The sequence below is a fragment of the Ailuropoda melanoleuca genome, chromosome 5 (genome assembly GCF_002007445.2).
Source record: "Ailuropoda melanoleuca isolate Jingjing chromosome 5, ASM200744v2, whole genome shotgun sequence".
Taxonomy (NCBI): Eukaryota; Metazoa; Chordata; class Mammalia; order Carnivora; family Ursidae; genus Ailuropoda; species Ailuropoda melanoleuca.
The window spans coordinates 12,925,072-12,946,246 of NC_048222.1; the positions used below are offsets into that span (position 1 = coordinate 12,925,072).

The 21,175-nt window shown below is 45.3% G+C and overlaps 1 protein-coding gene across 12 annotated transcripts in view; it reads right to left on the minus strand.

Moving 5' to 3' along the window:
• Positions 1-741: 741 nt before the first annotated feature.
• SIRT5 (sirtuin 5) overlaps positions 742-21,175 on the minus strand; it is a 32,884-nt gene continuing 12,450 nt past the window's right edge. For 3 of the 12 annotated variants that reach the window (XM_034660307.1, XM_034660308.1, XM_034660310.1), the window contains exons 4-9: positions 18,284-18,509; positions 15,294-15,381; positions 14,446-14,499; positions 12,629-12,752; positions 10,886-11,001; positions 5,524-7,329 (exon numbers count right to left, since the gene is read on the minus strand). In XM_034660307.1, the coding sequence (XP_034516198.1) occupies positions 7,164-7,329; positions 10,886-11,001; positions 12,629-12,752; positions 14,446-14,499; positions 15,294-15,381; positions 18,284-18,509 (774 nt within the window). In that variant the 3' untranslated portion in view covers positions 5,524-7,163. The other 9 variants (XM_019797957.2, XM_034660305.1, XM_034660312.1 and 6 more) reach the window with 9 other exon arrangements.

A 21,175-nucleotide genomic window follows, 5' to 3' on the forward strand; every position in this document is an offset into this window, starting at 1 on the left:
TGCTAACACTAGGAAAATGTATGAATTAAACTTTGAGAAGCCCAACAACCTATATTAACAGTAAATGATGGTATTTCAGGTAGAAAAACTGCATTATAAAAGGCCCCCTTCTGTGTCCATGTCTTGACCCACTTGTGCAAAGTGTGAATCAAGCCCTCGGGAGCCCTACTCCTTGTAAGTTATGAACATCCCTCTTGCCCATGCAAAGAACCTCTGGGATTTATTTAAAGTTATGACTTGCAAATGCAGTACAAAGTTTTATGTGACTGTGTCTTGCCCGCTTGTACAAAAGCCAAGGGTGTAACATTAAATGCAATTTTGTTAGGGGCTGAGGCAAAGTGGCCCACGTGTATAATGACCCAGGGAGCCAACCTGATCCAAGGGACCTATGCATGTATGGCCTCCCTACGCTGTTTACTAAAGGCCACTCCTCCCAGGCAGACCAGACAGCAGACATTCCAAGGGCCTTGGGGGCAGCATTAGGTAGTGAGACTTGAGCGGAGAGCTGTATTGTTACTACTTGACTCCAAGGTAATATGAACATAATTTTTTCAAGTCCATGGGGGGACAAAAAAAAAACTCCAGAATTCAGTGTCTGGGAAAGCTTGGTGGGCCCCCACAGGGGCCGTATGCGTCTGTGTTTATGATATTGAGAAACAGTCAACCATCACCTCTCCCTTTCCTCCTTGGCCAGTGCTCAATTTTTGGCAGCTGTGTTTACACTCGGAGTCCATATATTTGCATCATTGATTTTTCCCACCCTGATTTTCTATCTCGATGCTACTTTTCTCTTCCTTCCTTGCATGAGTTTTTGTTGTAAGCTATCCCACACACCGAGAGGTAAGGCAGCCAAACACGGTAAACACTGAAAAGGAAAAGCCCCCAACAAAGACTTTTCTTGGGGTAAGATCATTATACAATAAATGACCTACCATAAATAGTGATTTTATTTTCCACCAAAACTTGGCAAAAATCAGAACTACCAAGTTTTACCCCTCTACTCCTGTGTCCAGATCACAACCATTCAATCAGGATAATTACTTTTTAAAAAGATAATCTAATCACAAAATTTCCACCTTCCAATAACCAACCAAACATAAGAGATATCTGATGTTTAAGTCCACACAAAATAAGATGCGTTACCTTGACTTTTCTCTGACTTCCTCTAAGAGTGTTTGCTATTGTTGCTTCTAGGCCCCCGTCACTTATCATCAGGTGGAATTCCAGGCAGGGGACTCGGAGGGTATTTTTAGATTTTCCAGTATGTAGCTCACCATCCCCGTGACTGGTTCTCCTCTGTTTGTGGCCCGGTACGTAGACATACCACAATGTCTTCTTTCCCCAGGACAACTAAGAAACATTCTCAGTTTCGTGAGGAGCAAGGGCTTCGGGAAGAGTGGTACCACATGGCCCCTGGAAATGAAACCTGAAATAGGACAATAAGCAGAGTTAGAAACACGAAGGGGCTACTCCAGCAAGTCACACATTTCTTAGTTACATCCGAAGCAAAATCCCAATTCTCACAAATACAGTACTATGAACTTCGTTCTTCCTTCCTTCACCTAGTGTCTGATAACTCTAGACGCAGACATTTCATTATGGGCTGGTCCCAGTGATCAAGGGAATTTGGGGAAGCAACTGCCTGGAATTTAGGTGCTATAAACAATTTTATTTAAGGGATAGGGGAGACAGAATTGCACAGTGCATTTTGTGATTGTATGGCCAACCTCGTAGCTGAAGCTGAAGTTTTACGAAGTCTGTGTACTAATTGCAACAGCACTCTCACACGCTAAGGACACGAGAAAAACCACCTCACGCACCACGCAGACCACGAACATTTTAGCTGAGTGAACAGGACTCTCAAGCCCTCTTTTGAACCTTATGACTAACCCTGACTTACAGTCAGAGAGTAGCAACAAGCAAAAAGAGCAGAGGAGAGAGAAAGAAGAAAAATTCATTTCTGCTTCCTTCAAGGAAAAACATAACAGGAAGAAGAAAAAAAAAAAAAGCCAACTCTGAATGCAGGATTCAGAGTATCCTGGCAAAAGCAGGATTTTCTAGTGTATTCAGAGGAAAACCAATTGAGCATAATTAAAAATGAAAAAGCACATGTTCAAGGTAATTCGATATTCACGTTGTTTATTCTTTTTTTAAAGATTTTATTTATTTATTTGGCAGACTCTCTGAGCAGGGAGCCTGGCATGAGACTCGACCCCAGGACCCTGGGATCATGACCTGAGCTGAAGGCAGACGCTCAACCGACTGAGCCACCCAGGAGCCCCCATATTGTTTATTCTTGACACAACACAGATCATGAATGCCTGAGACCTCAAATACTCTTCTCTCTGGACAGAGTGCCGCTAACGGACATCCCCAACCAGGTGACATCTCCACTCCTCCTGCCACCAGAAAGCTCCTCACATGCAGAGTTAGAGCCCCTTGAGGACTTCCCAAAAATTACAGCCAGGCTCTCCCCAAAATTATAGCCGTCACAGAGAACTTTCCAGAAATTCCCATAGCCTCAACTTGTATATGTTCTCCTTCCTAAGAAAGGGACTTTTGAGTGTTCCTTTCCACATCCATCCTTCTCCCACTTTGCAAGAGCAAGCTGGTCCCCGCACCTCCGTCCCCCCAAACCTTACAGCGATGCCTTTTCACAGAGTGTGAAAACGTATGAGGGGCCAGATAAAGGGACGTTTGAAATGTTGGTGCAGGTCTCGGCAAACAAATGGTTTCTAGAGATTGGGCGACAAGGCATCCTTAGGCAAGGAAGGGCCATTTCGTTCCTGCTTTCCATAAAACTGAAAGAGGGTCTGGTCTGATAGGACTGTCAATGAACAGATCCCTAACTGCAATACAAAATTACAGTGTGTATTTTGGCATATAACTTGGAAAGAGGTCCAAAATCTGAGTGGCATTGCCATAATCAAATTCCTTTCATTCCCGGTGAATTATGTGGCTCACATTCTCGGGACCTATGTCTCTAAAGAGCAAAAGCTAAGGATTACAATAGACATTGGAAAGGTGAAATTTAGCTTGGCCAGGAAAAATCTGGCCTGCCCTCCCTCATATTAGGTAGAATAAGATACACAGATGAAGCCAACTGCAAATAGGAAACAATATTTTTTTCCCCAGGACGATGTACAAAGTATCGTGACAACTCCCTTCTTTGAGTGACTACTGCTTTTTTACTCACAGAGGAATTCCATAGTCTAAAATCATAAGCTAGCAGAAACTGCTGTTGGAAATTGCAGCAGTAAAGGATAAATGTGCTTGAAGCATCGAAGTCACTTTGCCACCGAGCAGCAACCTTGCTTTCTAACCCTGGGACCGAGCTTCACAAAGGGGCGTCTGGGCAGTGTTGCCAGTCTACCTTCGATTTGCGGTCTCCAGGGAAACAGGACCCTGCGTCCACATGGCCAGCCAGACGGCACTTGACTCCCACACAGCCCTGCTTGCTGCTCAGTCTACCAAAAACAGCTTCATTTAAATTTCACCTAAACTCCACCCTCCCTCCAAATCCTATAATAACTGCACCTTTTCCTTCGTTTGGGGACATGTGCCCTGTTCCTCCCTCATTTGCAGAGAGCGGGCAGAGCTGATCTGACTACAGGTTAGTTTCTGGTGACTGCAGGTGGATTGGGCTAGAACAGCATGAAATCGGTCTCCTTCCCACACTCAGCCAGGGACACAGGAACTAATCCAAAAAATTCATGTCCTATGCATCTCTGAAGAGATGCATTTCCAGTACGATTTCACTTTTATGGAATTATTAACCAAAATGTATCATTTATTTGTTGTTTTCAACAGCTATCCCACAAATTACTGTTCCTGATAGTTCAACCTGGAGGAATTTTTTAATAAAACATTTTTTAAGTTTTAAGGAAACTGAAAACAAATGATTCAGACCACATTTTGCTGCAGAAATATCATAGGATGGTCAACAAAAGATTTTTGAGCATAAAAATATATTACATGAATATACATTTCTGTGGTGAGAGTAGAACGGAAATACAAGTTCAAGGAGGAAAACAATGAAGGCTGTTAAAAGGGGCATATGTGTCTACTCTGTAAGTACATGACCGTGGGTGTCCAGTGGTGGCGACATTCACCCCGGATATATTTAAACCCATGATAATGGCAGTTTTATTATAAAATGACTATTTTATTTCCAATACACTTGGAATCACATCTTTTGCGACCTTTTCGAAACAAAATTTTAGATGTCAAGTTTAAAAGAGGTACGTGAGGAAAAGTGCTTGAAGACTCACGTTGTAGCAGCCCGTGCCCCCCAACACACACACGTCATCCCCGTCTCCCCAGCAGCAGGGTGACCAGGACCACTGGTCTGAATCTGTTCCTGCCACTGCTACTGGTTAATGTGATTAACTAATTTTAGTAAAAATTATGCAATAAACCCAAAAAATACAGTTGTTAAAAGATGGTTGCTCCTAGGAAAATTTGATGTATACATTGGAAAGGCACGACAGGTCACTAAAAATAATTCTATTAAATTAGTGTAGGTGGGAGACGCCCAGGGGGCTCAGCTGGTTAAGCATCTGCCTTCGGTTCAGGTCGTGATCCCAGGGTCCTGGGATCGAGCCCCATGTGTGGCTCCCTGCTCAGCGGGGAGTCTGCTTCTCCCTCTACCCCTCCCCCCACTCATGTGCTCTCTCCCTCTAACAAATAAATAAATAAAATCTTTGAAAAATAATAAGAAATAAAGACTGAGGGAAGGCTGCTTCACAAATTTCTTTTCATAAGTTCTTGTTGCACTTTAAAAAAGAAAAAAAAAAGCAGAAAAATACCCAAACCAGAGGTTGGAATCCAGTGTTTTCCCAGACTCCCAGATGATAAGAATCACCTGGGCCACTTGTCAAGTATACAAACAGTCCTCACGCCCTGGAAATTCTGATTCAGGAAGTCTAGACTAGCGCCTTGGGATCTGACTTGGGGGGGGGCTGTCTGTTTTGTCTTACAAAATAAGGGCTGGGGTGATCTTAATCTTCAGGGGCATCTGGGGACCACTGGGAGGATTAGGCACATCACGGACGCACAACAGGTGACCTGCTCACATTAAAGGCCTTCAGCTCTAGCAAACAAAGCAAAACAAATGAATGCAGTGTTCTGCTATAAATGAACATATTTTTAAATAAATAAAATTAAGTATTTTTAAGTATCTTTAAGTATATTTTGGTAAGGTATCTATGTGTCCTTTTAAAATTATTCTGACTTTACGTGACTTTTTGATGAACAGACCAACCAGGAGCCCAGCTGCTCGAGCCAAGAGTAGGGCCCCTACTGCCCACCCTTGACCGTCCAGCCAGACATCGGACTTCCTATCAACTGCAGTCAACTGCAAATTAAAAGTAAGCTCCTGAGGACACCTGGCTGGCTCAGTCGGTTAAGTGTCTGCCTTTGGCTCAGGTCAGGATCCCACGGTCCTGGGATCGAGCCCCGCGTCGGGCTCCCTGCTCAGTGGGGAGCCTGCTTCTCCCTCTGCTGGCTGCTCCACCTGCTTGTCTCTCTCTATCTCTGTCTCTCTCTCAAATAAATAAAATCTTAAAAAAAATAGAAAACTACAAATAAACTCTTTACATTCTTGATGAGCAAATAATTAAAGCAATCTATAAAACCATGTCCAGCTAAGAACTCCTTACACTGGCAGGTCGGTTTCTTTGGGGGCACTTCTTCCCCCGCAGAAACGCGTTACTTCCTGACCATACTGACCCCCTCTTCTGGGACGTGCCCCTCCCTCCCTCAACTCCGGCCACACTGACCTCCAGTGCTGTCCCTTCCACCTCCCAGGCGTGCATGGCTTGGGGGCCTCCGCTCTAGGTGGTCCTGTGTCTGGGACACTCTTAGACGATCTCCTTAGCTAGCTCCTTCCCCTCCTGCAAGCCTGCCCAGACATCTTCTTAGTGAGGCTTACCCTGACTACCCAGCTGAATCCTGCAACCTGTCCGCTCCCCTCCAGCTCTAGCTTTGCCACAGCTTGCTGCCCCCCTTCTCACCTGCTATAGCATTTGCACGTTTATTACGCTTCCTGTTCACCGTTTGCCTCCACCACTAGAATGTCATCTTCACATGGCAGATGTTTTGGTTTACTCATATATCCCATCCTGAGCACCTAGAACCTAGTACCTAGTACCTAGGAGTACCTAGTACCTAGAACCGAGTACATAGTACCTAGTACATAGTAGGTACTTAGTAGATAGGTGTGGACTTCAACTGAATTCCAAAGTTTAGAGAAATTCAAAGATGAACGTGGTGGTCACAGGGCACGGGAGGCCCAGGGTGCTTGGAAGGGCCTGCACACCATCTCTCAGGCGAGCACAAAACCCATTCCTGTCTCAGCAAGTGCACAGACGTTCATGCGCGGAGGATCCCGGGGTTGAATAACAGTCAAAACCTTGAAGCCCAATCTGAAAATACCTCGGATCTACTCTAACCATAACAGCTCATCAGAACTCATCCGAGACAACCACTGGGGATGCGGACAATGACAAAAACAAACCAGAGCTATATTAGTACATTTCAGTGGGAGGCAAATTCTGTGAGTCTGTCTCTAAATTAGAATTGGGGCAAGGAATCTAAACAACTTGAGCAAGGGTCTCAGATGTCCTGTGAGATCCAAGTTGAAAGCGTAGGCAGCATCCCTGCTCCCTGTTCAGGTAAAAGGAAATTAGGTTAAAAGGACATATTATCCCAGTTTTCATTTCTCTCGTTAACCTAGAGCAGAAGTTGGCAAACTTCTTTCTGTAAAGAGCCAGAGAACATATTTCAGGCTTAGCAGGCCAGACAGTGCCTGCTGCAATGACTCAGTTGTGTTGTTGTAGGTACAAAAGCAGGCATGAGCAATACAGAAACACAGGGCCGTGGCTGAGTTGCAATAAAACTTTATTTACAAATACAGACACCGGGTGAATTTGGCCTACAGGAAGCAGTTTGCTGAGCCCCGACCTCACGTAAAATTCAACCCAAATCTGTCATGCATGAGATGGAAGAGAAAATTTTGCCCGTCAAACTGTGTGTTCGAACGCTCTATCGCTCTAGGCCTGGTTCCTGTTTGAAAAGTTGAGAAGGGTAAGAAGATCACCTGCATCTCTCAGCATCAGCTTTGCTGACCCCTAGATAAAAGCATGACTGTCTGCCCTGGTCAGTTACGCTCCTCTGGGAAAATTCCAACCAAAAAAAACTGGTTCTTGTAGTCCGTGCCGGTCAGTGAGGAACTTGTCAAATTTGATCCAAGTTTCAAACAAGCAAGTAGCCGGTGTGTCTGAAAGGAGATGTGGCAGCTTTTCAGGACGTGAGGTTGAACGATTCTGGCTGAGAAAGAGAAGCAGCCGAGTCAGGTCTGCACTTTTAGGAGGCCCAGCTTAAGAAATGATATTCTTAAATGCCAGGATTCTCTTAACTCGCAGGAAAACTACCACGTTCAATTTCCTCTGAAGACACGCACAATGGAAGCCCCGTAGCTGCTGGTCAGGCTGGGGCATGAAAGGCAGAGGCCAGCTCTGGGCTTGGGGAAGCACTCTGCTTTTATTTCCTTCTTTTTTCCTGTCTGCATTCTGTTACTTTTCTACCATGATGATTTGTTTTCATTCTTTCTACTTAGTAGAGGTGAGCTGGAGATCCGAGGACTAAAAATAAACCACATGAGAAGAAAGCGACTGGGGATGCAGCTCATTCCCTCCTTCAGAAAGGTGACGCCACCCCACTCTCGGAGGGTCCCGATGCATCTTCAGGCACATGAGGGGCCTAAGCTGTCTGGCTCTGATGTTACTTCTAATGACGCATGCTACTCCAGGTGCCACAATGCATATTAGACGCTTCGTGTCTACTTTTCAGGGCATAAGTTAGAAGAGAATTTAATTTTTAATAGGACAGCTTCATTGAGATGTAATTCACATGTAATCTGTTTAAAATGTATAATTTAATGGTTTCTTTTCCTATAGTCACAAAATTATACGACCATCACCACCATCAACTTTAGAACATTCCCATCACCCCGAAAGGAAACCTGTCCCCATTAATGGTCACTTCCCATTCCTCCCTACCTGAACCCTAGCAACCTCTCATCCACTGTGAGTCTCTGTCGATTTCTGGATATCTCCTATAGATGGAATCCTAGGATCTGTGGTCTTGTGTGCCTGGCTTCTTTCACTTAGTATAGTGTTTTCAAGGGTCATTCATGTTGTAGCCCAGATCAGTACTTCATTCTTTTCACAGCTGAATAATATTCCAGGGTATAAATACCAAATTTCCTCTAGCCACTCATCAGATGAAGGACAATTGGATTGTTCCCACTTTTGATTATGAACAATGCTGCTATGATCACTCGGGTACATGTTTCCGTGTAGACATATGTTTTCATTACCTAAGAGAATCATAGGGTCCTATATTAGCTCTGCATATAACTTTTTGAGGAACTGCCAGACTGTTCTCCAAAGCAGCTGTACCATTGTACGTTTTCACCAGCAATGGATGAGGGATCCAGTTTCTTCACCAACAGTTGTTGTTGTTTTTTTAATTCTAGGCACGCTAGTGGGTGTTAAGTGGTATCTCATGGTGGTTTTAATTTGCATTTTCCTAATTTTAATAATGTTCAGCATATTTTCAATATGCTTATTGACCGTGTGTATATATTTGGAAAAACATCTATTCAAATATTCGGTCCATTTTTAAATTGGACGATCTTTTTATTATTGAATTGTGAGAGTTCTTTATATATTCTGGATGCAAGTCCCATATCAAATATTAAACTTGCAAATATTTCCTCTCATTCTGTGGGTTGTCTTTTTTACTTTTTCGATGGGACCCATTGAAGCACAGAGGGTTCTAATGTTGATGGAAAGCTAAGTCACCCATTTTTCTCATGCTACTTGTGCTGTTGATGTCATATTACGGAGGCTTTGACTAACTTGAGGTCACAAACACTTACTCCTATATTTTCTTTTAAGTATTTTGTACTTTTAGCTCTTATATTTAGGTCTATGACCCATGTGGGTTAAATTCTGTATGTGGTGTGAAGAAGGAGTCCAATTTCCTTCTTTTGCAGGTGGCACTTGAGCCACTCCAGAACCATGTGTTAAAAGGACTACTCTTTCCCTGAATTGTCTTCCAAAAATCAGCTGCCCATACACTGACAGTTTGTATCTGGACTGTCAATTCTGTCCCTATGTCCATCTTCACGCCAGCGCCATGCTGTCTCGATAACCGTAACTCCGCAGTAACTTTGGGGCGCTTCAACTTCATCCTTCTTTCCGTCTTGGCTCTTCTGGGCCCCTTGCATTTCCATACGAATTTTAGGATCACCTCACCAATTTTAGCCAAGAAGCCAGCTGCAATTTTGTTGGAGAGGAGCTGCATCTGTAAATCAATTTGGGGAGTACCGCCATCTTAACAATATGATGTTGTCTGGTCCACGGATATAAGTGTCCTTCCACGTGTGTAGATCTTTTCATTTCTTTTACTGTATAGTTTTCAAAGACTCTGTTTTATATAGAAGGCAAGTTTTTGAAAGGATGTCTTCCTCGTTCCTACCACTTACACACAAATGAAGAAGTGGGCCAAGGACACAAATGGTACTGATTAAAAAGACACGGAGGAGTTTAGATTGAGCCAAGCTCACTCAAAGAGGGTCATCAGGGCCATTTCCACACAGTCTGTGGCACATTTTTTATCCCAGTGAAGACTCGGAATGCTGGCCTTCATCCTGGCTGCCCGTTAGAATCATCTAGGAAGTTTATGGAAATCATGGTGCCCAGGCTACACCTGAGGCCAGGTACATCAGAATCTCATGCATAATACCCAGTCATATTTTTATTTTATTTATTTATTTGATATATATATTTATTTGATATACATTATTTGATATAGAGAGAGCGCACGCACAAGCAGGGGGAGCGGCAGGCACAGCGGGCAGAGGGAGAAGCAGGCTCCCCGGTGACCAGGGAGCCTGACACAGGGCTCGATCCCAGGACCCTGGGATCATGATCTGAGCTGAAGGCAGACGCTCAACTGACTGAGCCACCTCAGGCACCCACCAGTCGTATTTTTAAATACGAAGCTGAGGTGACAACCACTGGCTAACGTAATGCTAACAAGTTTCAGTGAAGTTTTGTATTTTATTTATTTGTATTTCTTTACGAGTTATGTATTTTCTGCAAGAGCACTGATGCACGTATGTTCCACCTTATTCTAGAAAGGAAATAAGCAGACTGATAAAAATACATAAACAATTAAAAAGGGAAGACAAAAGGTGAAAAAAGGTGAAAGGTGAAAAAAGAAAGCAAAATGGAGATAAGGATAAAATAGAACTTAGAATGAGGCTAAAAACACATAGTCTGATGGTCTCCACTTTCCACACAAACATGGGAGACAGGATCAGCACCACGACATGGCCCCAAGTACTAACACTGAGGATATCTGGCAATTTGGCATATATTTGGCAACAAAACCGAAGAGGACCTCACGCAGGCCGCCCCCCGGGGGAACAGCGGGTGATGAAGGTACACACGGGCACCTCCCCGGCTGTGTGCTGGGTATTCAACTCACCTATGCCTAAACGCCATTACCGACTCTCCCTGAAAAATACAAATGAAAGCCAAGCCTACAGAATCCAAGAACTTTGAAAATGTTCATCAAAGAACTTTCAAAATGTGAACCACAAAAGCCCTAAGGCAAATTCCCTGGAAAAAGGCACAGCTGCCTTTGGTCTACAGGTAACAATATTTTGTTCTTCCATCAAAGTAGACCAAATTAGAAAACATAAACTCTGTGTCTCTTTTTGTTTTAATGACAACGGTAGGTAAGATACGTTTAGATGACACAGCTACACCTGCTCAGCTCCTTCTCTCTCCCACCTTGGTGACCCCTGTACCTGAATCTGTTGGTGGCTGGGGTGGTTTCCATGTTGAATTCCGCCACTGGCACTCCCCGCGCAGACACCTGGGGCGCGAACATGGCGGCAGGATAAACCACGGAGGAAGTTCCCACCTACAAAGCAAACGAAGGGAAACGGACAAGTGACCTCATTACAGGGGAAAGAAACATTCTTTCAGAAAACATTACATAAACTCAGGCCGGTTTGTGGTTACAGATGTGAGGGAAGCTAAGCAGGGTGGGATCCACGGGGCACTTCTGAGGGACAGATGGGAAGTTGGGAGGCACCCTTTCAGCTGATCACTAGAAGAATGTGCTAGAAGACAAGAAGCACAAATAGAGAGAACGGCAGACGAATGGTTCGGTTTTGTTTCTGCTCTGGGAGGTGATGCCAATAATCCATGTGGGTTGTTTTTTTTTTAACATTAGAAAATTCAAAGAAGAAATATATACGTGTCATTCACAATCCTCCTACCCCAAGATAACCACTCTTCCACATTTTGATATATATTCTTTCAGGTTTTTCCCTACAAATACATATTTACAAATGTGCTTTCCAAGAAAGGAAAGACCAGAATATGCTGTACGAACCAGCTTTTCTCATTTGATCATCAGTCATGAGCACCGACGCGACACTGGGACGCGCTCAATAAACACTGGCTGAATGAATATGCCCCCATGAGAAAGTGCTTCTGCTTTTAAAGACACATTAAGGAAGTTCTGAAATATGCACACCCTTTGTCCAGTTAATTCCACTTCTAGGGAAATATGCCCTAAGGAAAAGATCTGAAGAGCATGCTAAGAAGTTATATCTAAGAATATTCACTGTAGCATTATTTAAAATACCAAAATGTGAAATGGCCTCAATGTCCAAAAATAGAGGATTGGTTAAATATCTCCTTTTACAGCCAAGCAACAGAACACCATGCAGCCAATTAAAAGATGATGAAGATTTGTGGATATACTGACATGGAATATACATGAATAAAGTTGTTTCAAACCAGAACATACAGTCTGAACCCATTTCTGAATTTTAAAACAATATGTATATATCTGCATAAGAAAAGGTCTAGACCAGGGGTGGGCAAATGATTTTCTGTAAAGGGCCAGATAGTAATTTTTTTAGGCTTTGTAAGCCCGACAGTCTCCATCACAAATAGTCAACTCTGCCATCACAGTGTGAAAGCAGCCATAGACAATACAAAAGAATGGACATGGATGTGTTCCAATAAAACTTTATTTACAAAAACAAGTGGCAGCCCAGATCTGGCCCAAAGGCCATAGTTTCTCACTTCTGATCTAGAAAAAAATAAATACTAAAATGCTAAGAGTGGCAATTTCTGGATGATAGAGTTATTGGTGATTTCTAATTTCTTCTTTATAATTTTGTAGTTTTTTTGTATTTTCTCAAATTTAATAATGAGCATATAGTACTTTCAAAATCATGCTTTTTTTTTTTTTTTTTTGTGGTGGGAAGAGGCTTTGTGAAGCCCAAGACATGGTCTTACATAGATTCGCATTCAAGATCAATTCACATTCATGGTTTCTTCATCTTTCTATAGGGTACCACAGGACATCTCAACACACAAATTAGGTGGGGGAAGGAAGGAGAGGGAACAGAGAAGGAAGGAGAGGGAACAGAGAAGAAAGGAGGGGGGCAGGAGGGAAGAAAAACACCAAACTCCTACCCTAGTCTTGGTGTTCCAGAAAATCTCAAGGATCGGGGAAGGGAATGACCTACCACTAGACATAGGTCGCAGAGGGTCAGCTCTCTGTCAACCTCCTCCAGAATGGCAGGATCCAGGTTTTCTCCAAACCACACCACGTGAGGTCGCAGCAGGCCCCCACACCCTGCCTCTTCACACCTGTAAGAACATTGTCCTTCACCCAACCCCAACACCTACCCCGCCAGGTCTGCCCAGGTGGACCAGAGGAAGGGTAGGGGTACCCCAGATCCAGTCTATACAGATGGGTGGCTCTGATCCTTCTTATCGTCTATTCCTCCACTTCCCGACCATGTGAGCTTATCCTGAATAGAAAGTACTCATTTTAACGGCCCTCATCAAGTTTTTACTTTGTCTGGATGCACTGGGTTGATGTGCTGACAAATGTGTGTCGGCCAACCTTCACATTTCCTTTCTAAACAGTGTTTAAAAATACAGACAACAGGCTCAAAATGGAGTCACTTGTGCTAAGCCCCACGTCAGTCAACCAAGGCGTAATACCTCTTCGCTAGAAAGACTTCCTTGCCCTGCCTCCTTCGGCCTTTGAAAGTCTTCCATTGTGTGTGGCTCCTCGGAGCTCCTTTCTGTCTGCTAGATGGGATGCTGCCTGACCCGTGAGGCTCGGATCAAGCCAACTGGATCTCCAACATTGACGTGGTTGGATTTGGGGTTTTAACAGCAGCTTTCTCTTTCCCAGCTACTTCACCACATGCATCGGTGTGGCTGCCTGGAAGGAACCAGGCGCAGACCTGCCTCTAACACCCCAACCACCTGCTGGTCTCATCAATGACCTCCTTTCTTGTCTCCTCAGATTCACCTTTTTCTTGCCATAACCACAGCCAAGTTCTCCAGGGCCAATTACCAAAACCCTCTCAAGGGCCTGTTGTCTGTCTTTTTAGAATTCGATAATGAAAACCCTTACTAAAAATCATAAAGAGAGTTCTGTGGTTAAATAAACCAGTGAAATATTAACATATTATAACCACTTTTTAAGGAGGAACAGTGTACTTCAGCATATGAAATGCACTGAGAAGTCCTGCAGGAAAGCAAACATACTCCAACTTTGTTTAATCTGTGGTTTCCATATTTATTTGAGCACAAAACATCTTTTTTTCAAGTATTGCCCTTCAACATCACATGGATCCAGTGCTCTATGAAACAGTTTAGAAAACATTGTGATAACATCTGGCTTTGAAAACCTGAGATAAAAAATCTCTCTAGGGTTTATCGTAATCTATAAAAATCCTGTTTGGTCCTGTAATTTCACCTTCGCAAGACCTTTTACTGCCTCCTTTCCCCTGAATTGATGACACTGATGACAACGAGGAGGGCGAAGATAATACAAGAGGCCGGCCTCTACACGTTATACACACGAGATACGCACCTGTAGCATCAGGTCTGCCCAGGAACCTTCCAGACCTCAAATTCTCCCATCACAACACAAAGCAAAAAGAGACCAGAAAGAAGCAGTTTTCACTGCATTTGGTTCGCCTTTGCCCATTTGCCCTTGGTCTCGTAGGTCAGGGCTGGTTTCTGCACTGGTGCCTGGGTGGCTCAATCAGTTAATCGCCTGCCTTTGGCTCAGGTCATGATCTTAGGGTCCCGGGATCGAGCCCCACATCGGGCTTCCTGCTCAGCAGAGAGTCTGCTTCTCCCTCTCCCTCTGCTCCTCCCCCCTACTCGTGCTCTCTCAGGCTTTCCCTCTCTCAAATAATAAAAAATCTTAAAAAAAAAAGATAAGAGAGACCTCACAAAATGAACTTAGATTTTGAGTCCCTTCTTTTTTTCACAATCTGTAAAACCAAAAACGGATCCACATTTTTTTTTTACCCACCGGGGAAGTTTCTCCACTGGGATCCTGGCATCTTGAGTTTCAGGGTCTGGAGCACTGAAGTAAACAGTATTAGAAAAGAAACAATGTCATTGGTATAATCAAAGAACAAAGAGATAACATAACCCAAGAAGTCTGCATATTTGCCTGGCAGCATACGGTTCAAAACCCATAATCAGTACACGTTAACTTAGAAGGGTACAAGAAGGACAGACACCAAGCAGTTAACCACTGTGACTTTACCTCAAGAGAGGGAATTTCTATGTGGGGAGGGGATGGAGCAGCCGGTGCGTTAAGGGGGCGTTTCATGATACGTACTGTATACGTCATCATAATTAGACTCTTCTGCACTGATACTGTATTAATATATTACTTGTATAATTTATACTGATTTAAAATGACCAAGTAAAATTTTTCTCAATATTCCGAGTCTACTCTTATTTTTTCCCTAATTATAATAATAGTACATGTTCATCACAGAATTGTAAGAAAAGTCTAGAAAGTTATAAAGAAGAAATCAAAATTTCCCATAATCCCACCACCCTTGATGATCACTGGTAAGATTTTGTTGTATTTTCTCCTGGTCTTTTACCTGTATACTGATACACCAATATGAAGGGGGTGTGTGTGTGTCTGTGTTGGGATCGTACTAGATAAGAGAGCCTGTGGTTTTCACTTAGCATCGTAAATTTTGAGCAAGATATTTCTTTTGCCATATGGCTGTACTGTATCTAGTCTAATTTCTCACAAACATCCAGAGGAATCCTAAGCTAATGTTCAATTTCCTTACATTTATGTTCAACTGAAAAGAGAAAACAGCACACACTCGTTCCGGAGGGCAGGATAATTACCCTTTTCCTGACAAAGCTGGACAAATTGGGCTCTTGTAATTCTCAGCCACGATGCCACAAGAGGTACAGCGAGTTTTAAATAAGCTACCTGAAAAACACGAATTAAACAAGACCAGAATTTAGTACAATCAAGAGCAATTGTCTCCATGTCTGAAAGGGTACAAAATGATCGCGTTTTTATAGGTTCATTTTAGCAAATGGCCCTGCCCTAGGTATCAGGGGAAATGCAAAGGCGTGTAGCGGTCCTGAGCAAGCTGATAGCATGTGCCTCCCAGACTCTGTAATCTGGAAGGAGAGAGATAAATCACCTACTACCTGACGAAGGAGCTCTCGAATGACCACTATGAGCAGGTGGACTTGAAGTGGTCAGCAGGGTAGATGCCGCCAAAGTAAACCGAAGGGCCTGGTTTACCAAGTATATGATTGATAAACCTTCCATACCTTGGATGAATTTGCAAAATCTTAATTTCAATCTAACAAATTTTGAATCTTTTCTACAAAAGCAGTTCAGTAAGTACATAAGCAATTACTATATGAAGCAAATAATTGTTAAAACTAGCGACCATTTCTTGAGCTGAGACGATAACAGTGACTGTAATTCCTCAGATGTTTGCCTTATGCCCAGTGCCGCACCGAGCCCAGCGCACGTCAGAGTGCACGTGTGTCACTCCATTCCGTCCAGCACTCCTTCCTTGGGGAGCCATCTCTCTCCCTCCCCGGGCCGAGCGGATGGAGCTGTCGGTCCCATCCCAAAATACAAGCGAAGGCCCACGCTCCAGACCGGTCCAATCACGGTACCTAAACCACAGCAGTAGCCTTTGGCCCAAGGGAGGGATGTGACCCAAGCAAGGCCATCCCCAGGCTTCGTTCACTGGCCTGGGGCACGGAGGCAAAAGAAGGGCAGGGGGAGAAGTGGGGCTTTCCTTGGGGAGGGAGAGTGGGAGGCAGGGCGACAGAGGACACAGCGACATCAGCTCCACCCTAAGGCTCCTCAGTTTTGTGAGTCAGTGTCCCTGCTTTGTCCGTCTTACTACTGCCGTCTTGCCTCACGTGAGCATCTCTGAAATTCCACGGGTCCTACCACTGTTACCGGGCCGGACGGCAGGTGCGCGGTGGCTGTTGTAGCCCACACTCGCACACCTGCAAACGGGGAACAATGATGGGTGAGGGGTGTGCAGGGACTTGCTTGTTACTCTCGGTGGCCCGATGGGACAAAGGCCAGCCTTGGCCATTTCAGCCGACGAACCACTGAGGGGCCATTTGAGGAAGAAAATGAGTTCTGGGTGTTTTTATACGCACAAGCATATTGTGTTTTATGTGCCTAAGTGTGATATTGTTTCTAAAACTCTGTGTCTAAGTAAGTTTGCACAAACTGCTTCTGTCAGTACAAAATGACAACTCTAAGGGATAATAAAATATCACAGTTTGGGCAGACTATTTTCTTTGTAAGGGTCACATTAAACATGTGATGTATCTTGGGGCTCCTGGGGGACTCAGGTAGTGAAGTGTCTGATCTCAGCTCAGGTCCTGATCTCGGGGTTGTGAGTTCAAGCCCCATCTTGGGCGTGAGGTATCTTAAAGTTGGTGGCATCTTTAGTTTAATGAAAGGCAGGGCTTTCTTTTGTTTTTACCTAAGTTAGAAGAGAGTTCTAATAGTCTGCAACCCCCGAAGTTCCAACAAGATGCACACATTATCTTATTTAATCCTTAAAACAACTAGAAGATAGATGTTAACATCCCCATTTTAGGGCACCTGGGTGGCTCAGTCGGTTAGACATCAGCCTTCAGCTCAGGTCAGGATCCCGGAGTCCTGGGATCGAGTCCTGCATCGGGCTCCCTGCTCAGCCAGGAGTCTGCTTCTCCCTCTGCCCCTCACCTCGCTCAGGCATGCTCTCTCTCTCTCCCTCAAATAAATAAATCTTTTCAAAAAAATCCCCATTTTAGGGGCGCCTGGGTGGCACAGCGGTTAAGCATCTGCCTTCGGCTCAGGGCGTGATCCCGGCGTTATGGGATCGAGCCCCACATCAGGCTCTTCCACTATGGGCCTGCTTCTTCCTCTCCCACTCCCCCTGCTTTTGTTCCCTCTCTCGTTGTCTGTCTCTATCTCTGTCGAATAAATAAATAAAATCTTTTAAAAAAAAATCCCCATTTTATACATTTATACATGGCAAGTGACACCACCCACATTCTGAAACTCCAAAGAAATGAGCCATGGGGACAGACCCTGTGGAAGAAGGCACCCATGAGGCACGCAGTCGTCAAGTGGCTGACTGTTGCTAGGACACAAAAGCGAGACGGGACCCAAGTGAACACTGTGCATTTCTGCCACTACCCCAGGCAGAAATGGGCAACTTCACTGCATACTCCCAGGATCACTGCTTCTGGAAATTCCACCATTAGAAATGCATTCCTTGGGATGGCAGTTTTGTAGGCTCTTAGATGCAAATGCCCTTGGGAAGAAAGCTTGCATACCCAGTTATGCTCTTACATGAACAAATGCATTAGATTTTTGGTGAGCCCCAAGCTGGAGGAGAGGCTTCCAGAAGATGTGAAGGAAAAGGAGGATGTCATGAAGGGCAGAGAAGGGAAGCCACCGGGATATAAGACAAACTCCACGGGCATCACAAACTTGGTGGGCTGGCTGCAATGAAGATCACTGATCTGGCAGCTTCCCCAAAGGTCTGCCTGCTGAGCAAAAGCACAGCCTCAGGGGAGAGAGCCAACTGGGGACAGAGGGAAAGTCCATGGCTACTCCCAGGAATGCCAGAGCCTTCCCGGGCACCTCCTGCTAGAGCCATAGTGGTCAGATGGCCCGAGCCGCCCATTTCCCCTCAGCCCAGCAAGACACTTGTCCCTCTGCTGTGTCACGCACACACCAGACACCTGGGCATCTTGTCAAAATGCAGATTCCCATTCAGTGGGTCCCAGGGGGAAACGGCAGGCCTTGTGTCTTGACATCTGGGTCCCCTCCCCACATGAGGGCCCCTCACCATGGATCTCCAGAAGGTTCTTGGTGCCAGCCCTGCGGTGCAGCTCATCAATGTTTTGAGTGATGACCGTGACCCGTCGGCCCTGCCCGTGCAGCCGGGCCTCACATTCAGCAATGGCGAGGTGCCCCGGGTTCGGCTCCTTGCTCAGCATGACCTCCCGCCGGTAGTGGTAGAACTCCCACACCAGGGAAGGGTTTCGCGCAAAGGCCTGAGGGGTGGCCAGGTCCTGGGGGTGGAGAAAAGAGGCAGGAGTCAGAGGGGGAAAGCCGGGATGCATCAATGCTCTGGAACACGGAAGCAGGCGGCTTCTGGAAGGCGCAAGCTGGAACAGACCTGCTGTAGGCCGGCGCAGTGTGGCAGACACCGGACAGGGGCCCGGGCGCCAGCCTGAGTCTCGGTTTCAGGACAAACGAGGGACCGTGGAGAAACTGGTTTTAATTCCCCCACTTCCAAGGCAGGGCTATTGCCACATGTTCCATTTACCAGTCAAGGAAGTTATGGACAGTAATATGCAGGAACGCGATTCAGGCTGAAGCCACTTTTTCACGGAGCCCCACAATACAGGAGGTCAATTTCAGTTACCCAGGAAAAAAAGTAAAATGCGAGGTGCCCACTTGAGGTACAATGGCCATAGCTGAGAAACTCAGTTCTTTATAACTGTAATTATATACACACTATAATTACATACAAGCAACAACACACATAAAAAACAGGATATATACTAACAGAATATATAAAAATATATTTTTAAAGACGATGTCTCTTCTAGGATGGAAAAATCTCATCCACGGCGAAAGAGAGGACAGTCCTTGTTGTCTGGGTCTGCAAGCCAATGAGAAAAGGCCACAGGGGAACCTCTGGCCATGACTGAAATATTCTATATCTTGGGGCGCCTGGGTGGCTCAGTGGGTTAAGCATCTGCTTTCAGCTCAGGTCACGATCCTGGAGTCCTGGGATAGGGTCCTGCATCAGGCTTGCTGCTCAGCGGGGAGCCTGCCTTTCCCTCTCCCCCTGCTTGCGCTCTCTCGCTCTCTCTTTCTCTCAAATAAATAAATAAAATCTTTAAAAAAATATTCTATATCTCGATTGTGGCGGTGGTGGTATTAGGTGTTTGGTTGGACTATAAAGGTCACCCCCTTCTACCTGGTAGTACAGTCAGCCTTCACATGGGGAATGAATGGGGAACAAACGTCTGGATTATCCGCATCCACCTTGTACATCCTTCCTGCGCTCCACGCCCAGCACGAGCGGCGAAGCAGCTTACGATGCCACGGGTGCCACAGGAACCCCTCTACGTGTGTCCTTGGAGCACAGCTGGAGTCGGACACATTCTATCGACTTCTTTGCTTCCCCACAAACTCTGAGCTGCTCTGACACCACCGACCACCTCTCTTCCCTAGAAGGGCCTCCTGAGCCCCCACCCCAGCTTCTCTAATTCAGGGGCTCCTCTTAAGGAGGAGGAGGAGGAAGGGCTGGTTTTGCTGTCTCGGGGGCTGCAGACGCGGAGGAAGTGGGGAGGGGGAGGGGAGGCAGGAGAGGCAGGCTCACGGGGTGTAACTTTATAGAAATACGTCGTCGTAACTTCTGTCCGACTGCTTTGCCTTTTCCTTTCTCTACAGAGGGGTCTATATGGTACCAAGTCTTCTTCCACCATTTGCTTTAGTGTCAGTGCCCGAGTCCACGTTGGAAAATAAGTCAAAAGTCGTCCCGGGCTGTCGGAACCCTTCTGCCGGACTGTCTAATGTCGGTGTTTTCTGCCCTGCTTCCGAGTCTTCCTCCTCGTCGTCCGGCACTGGTTCGGAAGCTCTCGTCTTCATCAAGTCGTCTTCTGTTCATTCCTCTGGCGTGGTGTCTGTTAGCGCTTGAATTTCTCCAAGATCCAAATCTCTTTTTTCTTTTTTTGAAGATCTATTTATTTTAAAGAGAGAGAGAGAGTGGGGGAGGGGCAGAGGGACAGAATCTCAAGCATACTCCCGCCTGAGCGTGGAGCCCGACGCGGGGCTCGATCGCACCACCCTGAGATCATGACCTGAGCCGAAACCAGGAGTCAAGTGCTTCGTTGACTGAGCCACCCAGGTACTCCCAAGATCCAAATCTTAAAACCCTTTGTCCCGCACCTTTTTTGCCACACCCACAGTCTTTTCCGCCACAGCCACAGTCTTTTCCATGGCTTTCTTGATTGGCTGTGTTGTAAATCCTGAAAAGTCAAGCACAACATTGGGAAGCAGTTTTCTCCAGCAGGAATTTATTGTTTTGGGCTTGATGGCTTTGGTGGCTCTTTCTCTAACGATGATGGCATCTTTACCAGTGTAATCCTTCCAGACATTCACGATGTTCTCTCTGTCGGGCTTCCCTTCCACAGCATTGACAATCCTTTCCATAGAGCACTATGTGTCGTGAGTCATACAGGTCCTTATGACCCCCTGACCTATAGGCTGAATTAGAGATGTTGTGTTTGGGGGCAAGCAGACCAGTTTGACGCCTTCAAGGTTGAACTCCTGGGCTTCTGGGTGGCCGGGGGCATTGTCCAATTTTAAAGGAACGTTAAAAGGTAGTCTCTTACTGGCAAGGTACTTCATTGATGGGACCCATCCAGAAACAGGATTCTTGCAGTCCAGGCCTTCTTCTTGTGCGACCAAAACACTGGCAGCTGGTATTTATCTTTTCCCTTCAAAACACTGTGGGGAGGGAGGGTATCAGCTTTATAGATAAGGGCTGTCCTGATCAGAAACCAGACTGCATTTGTATAAACCATAGAGTTGGCCTATCCGTTCCTGCCTTCAATCCTGCCCATCACTTCTCTTATTAATAAACATCCTTTGTAGCATTCCCCCCGCCCCCGCAGAACAGGGCACTTGTGACATACTCTCTCCTCAGTGATCTCCTTAACAG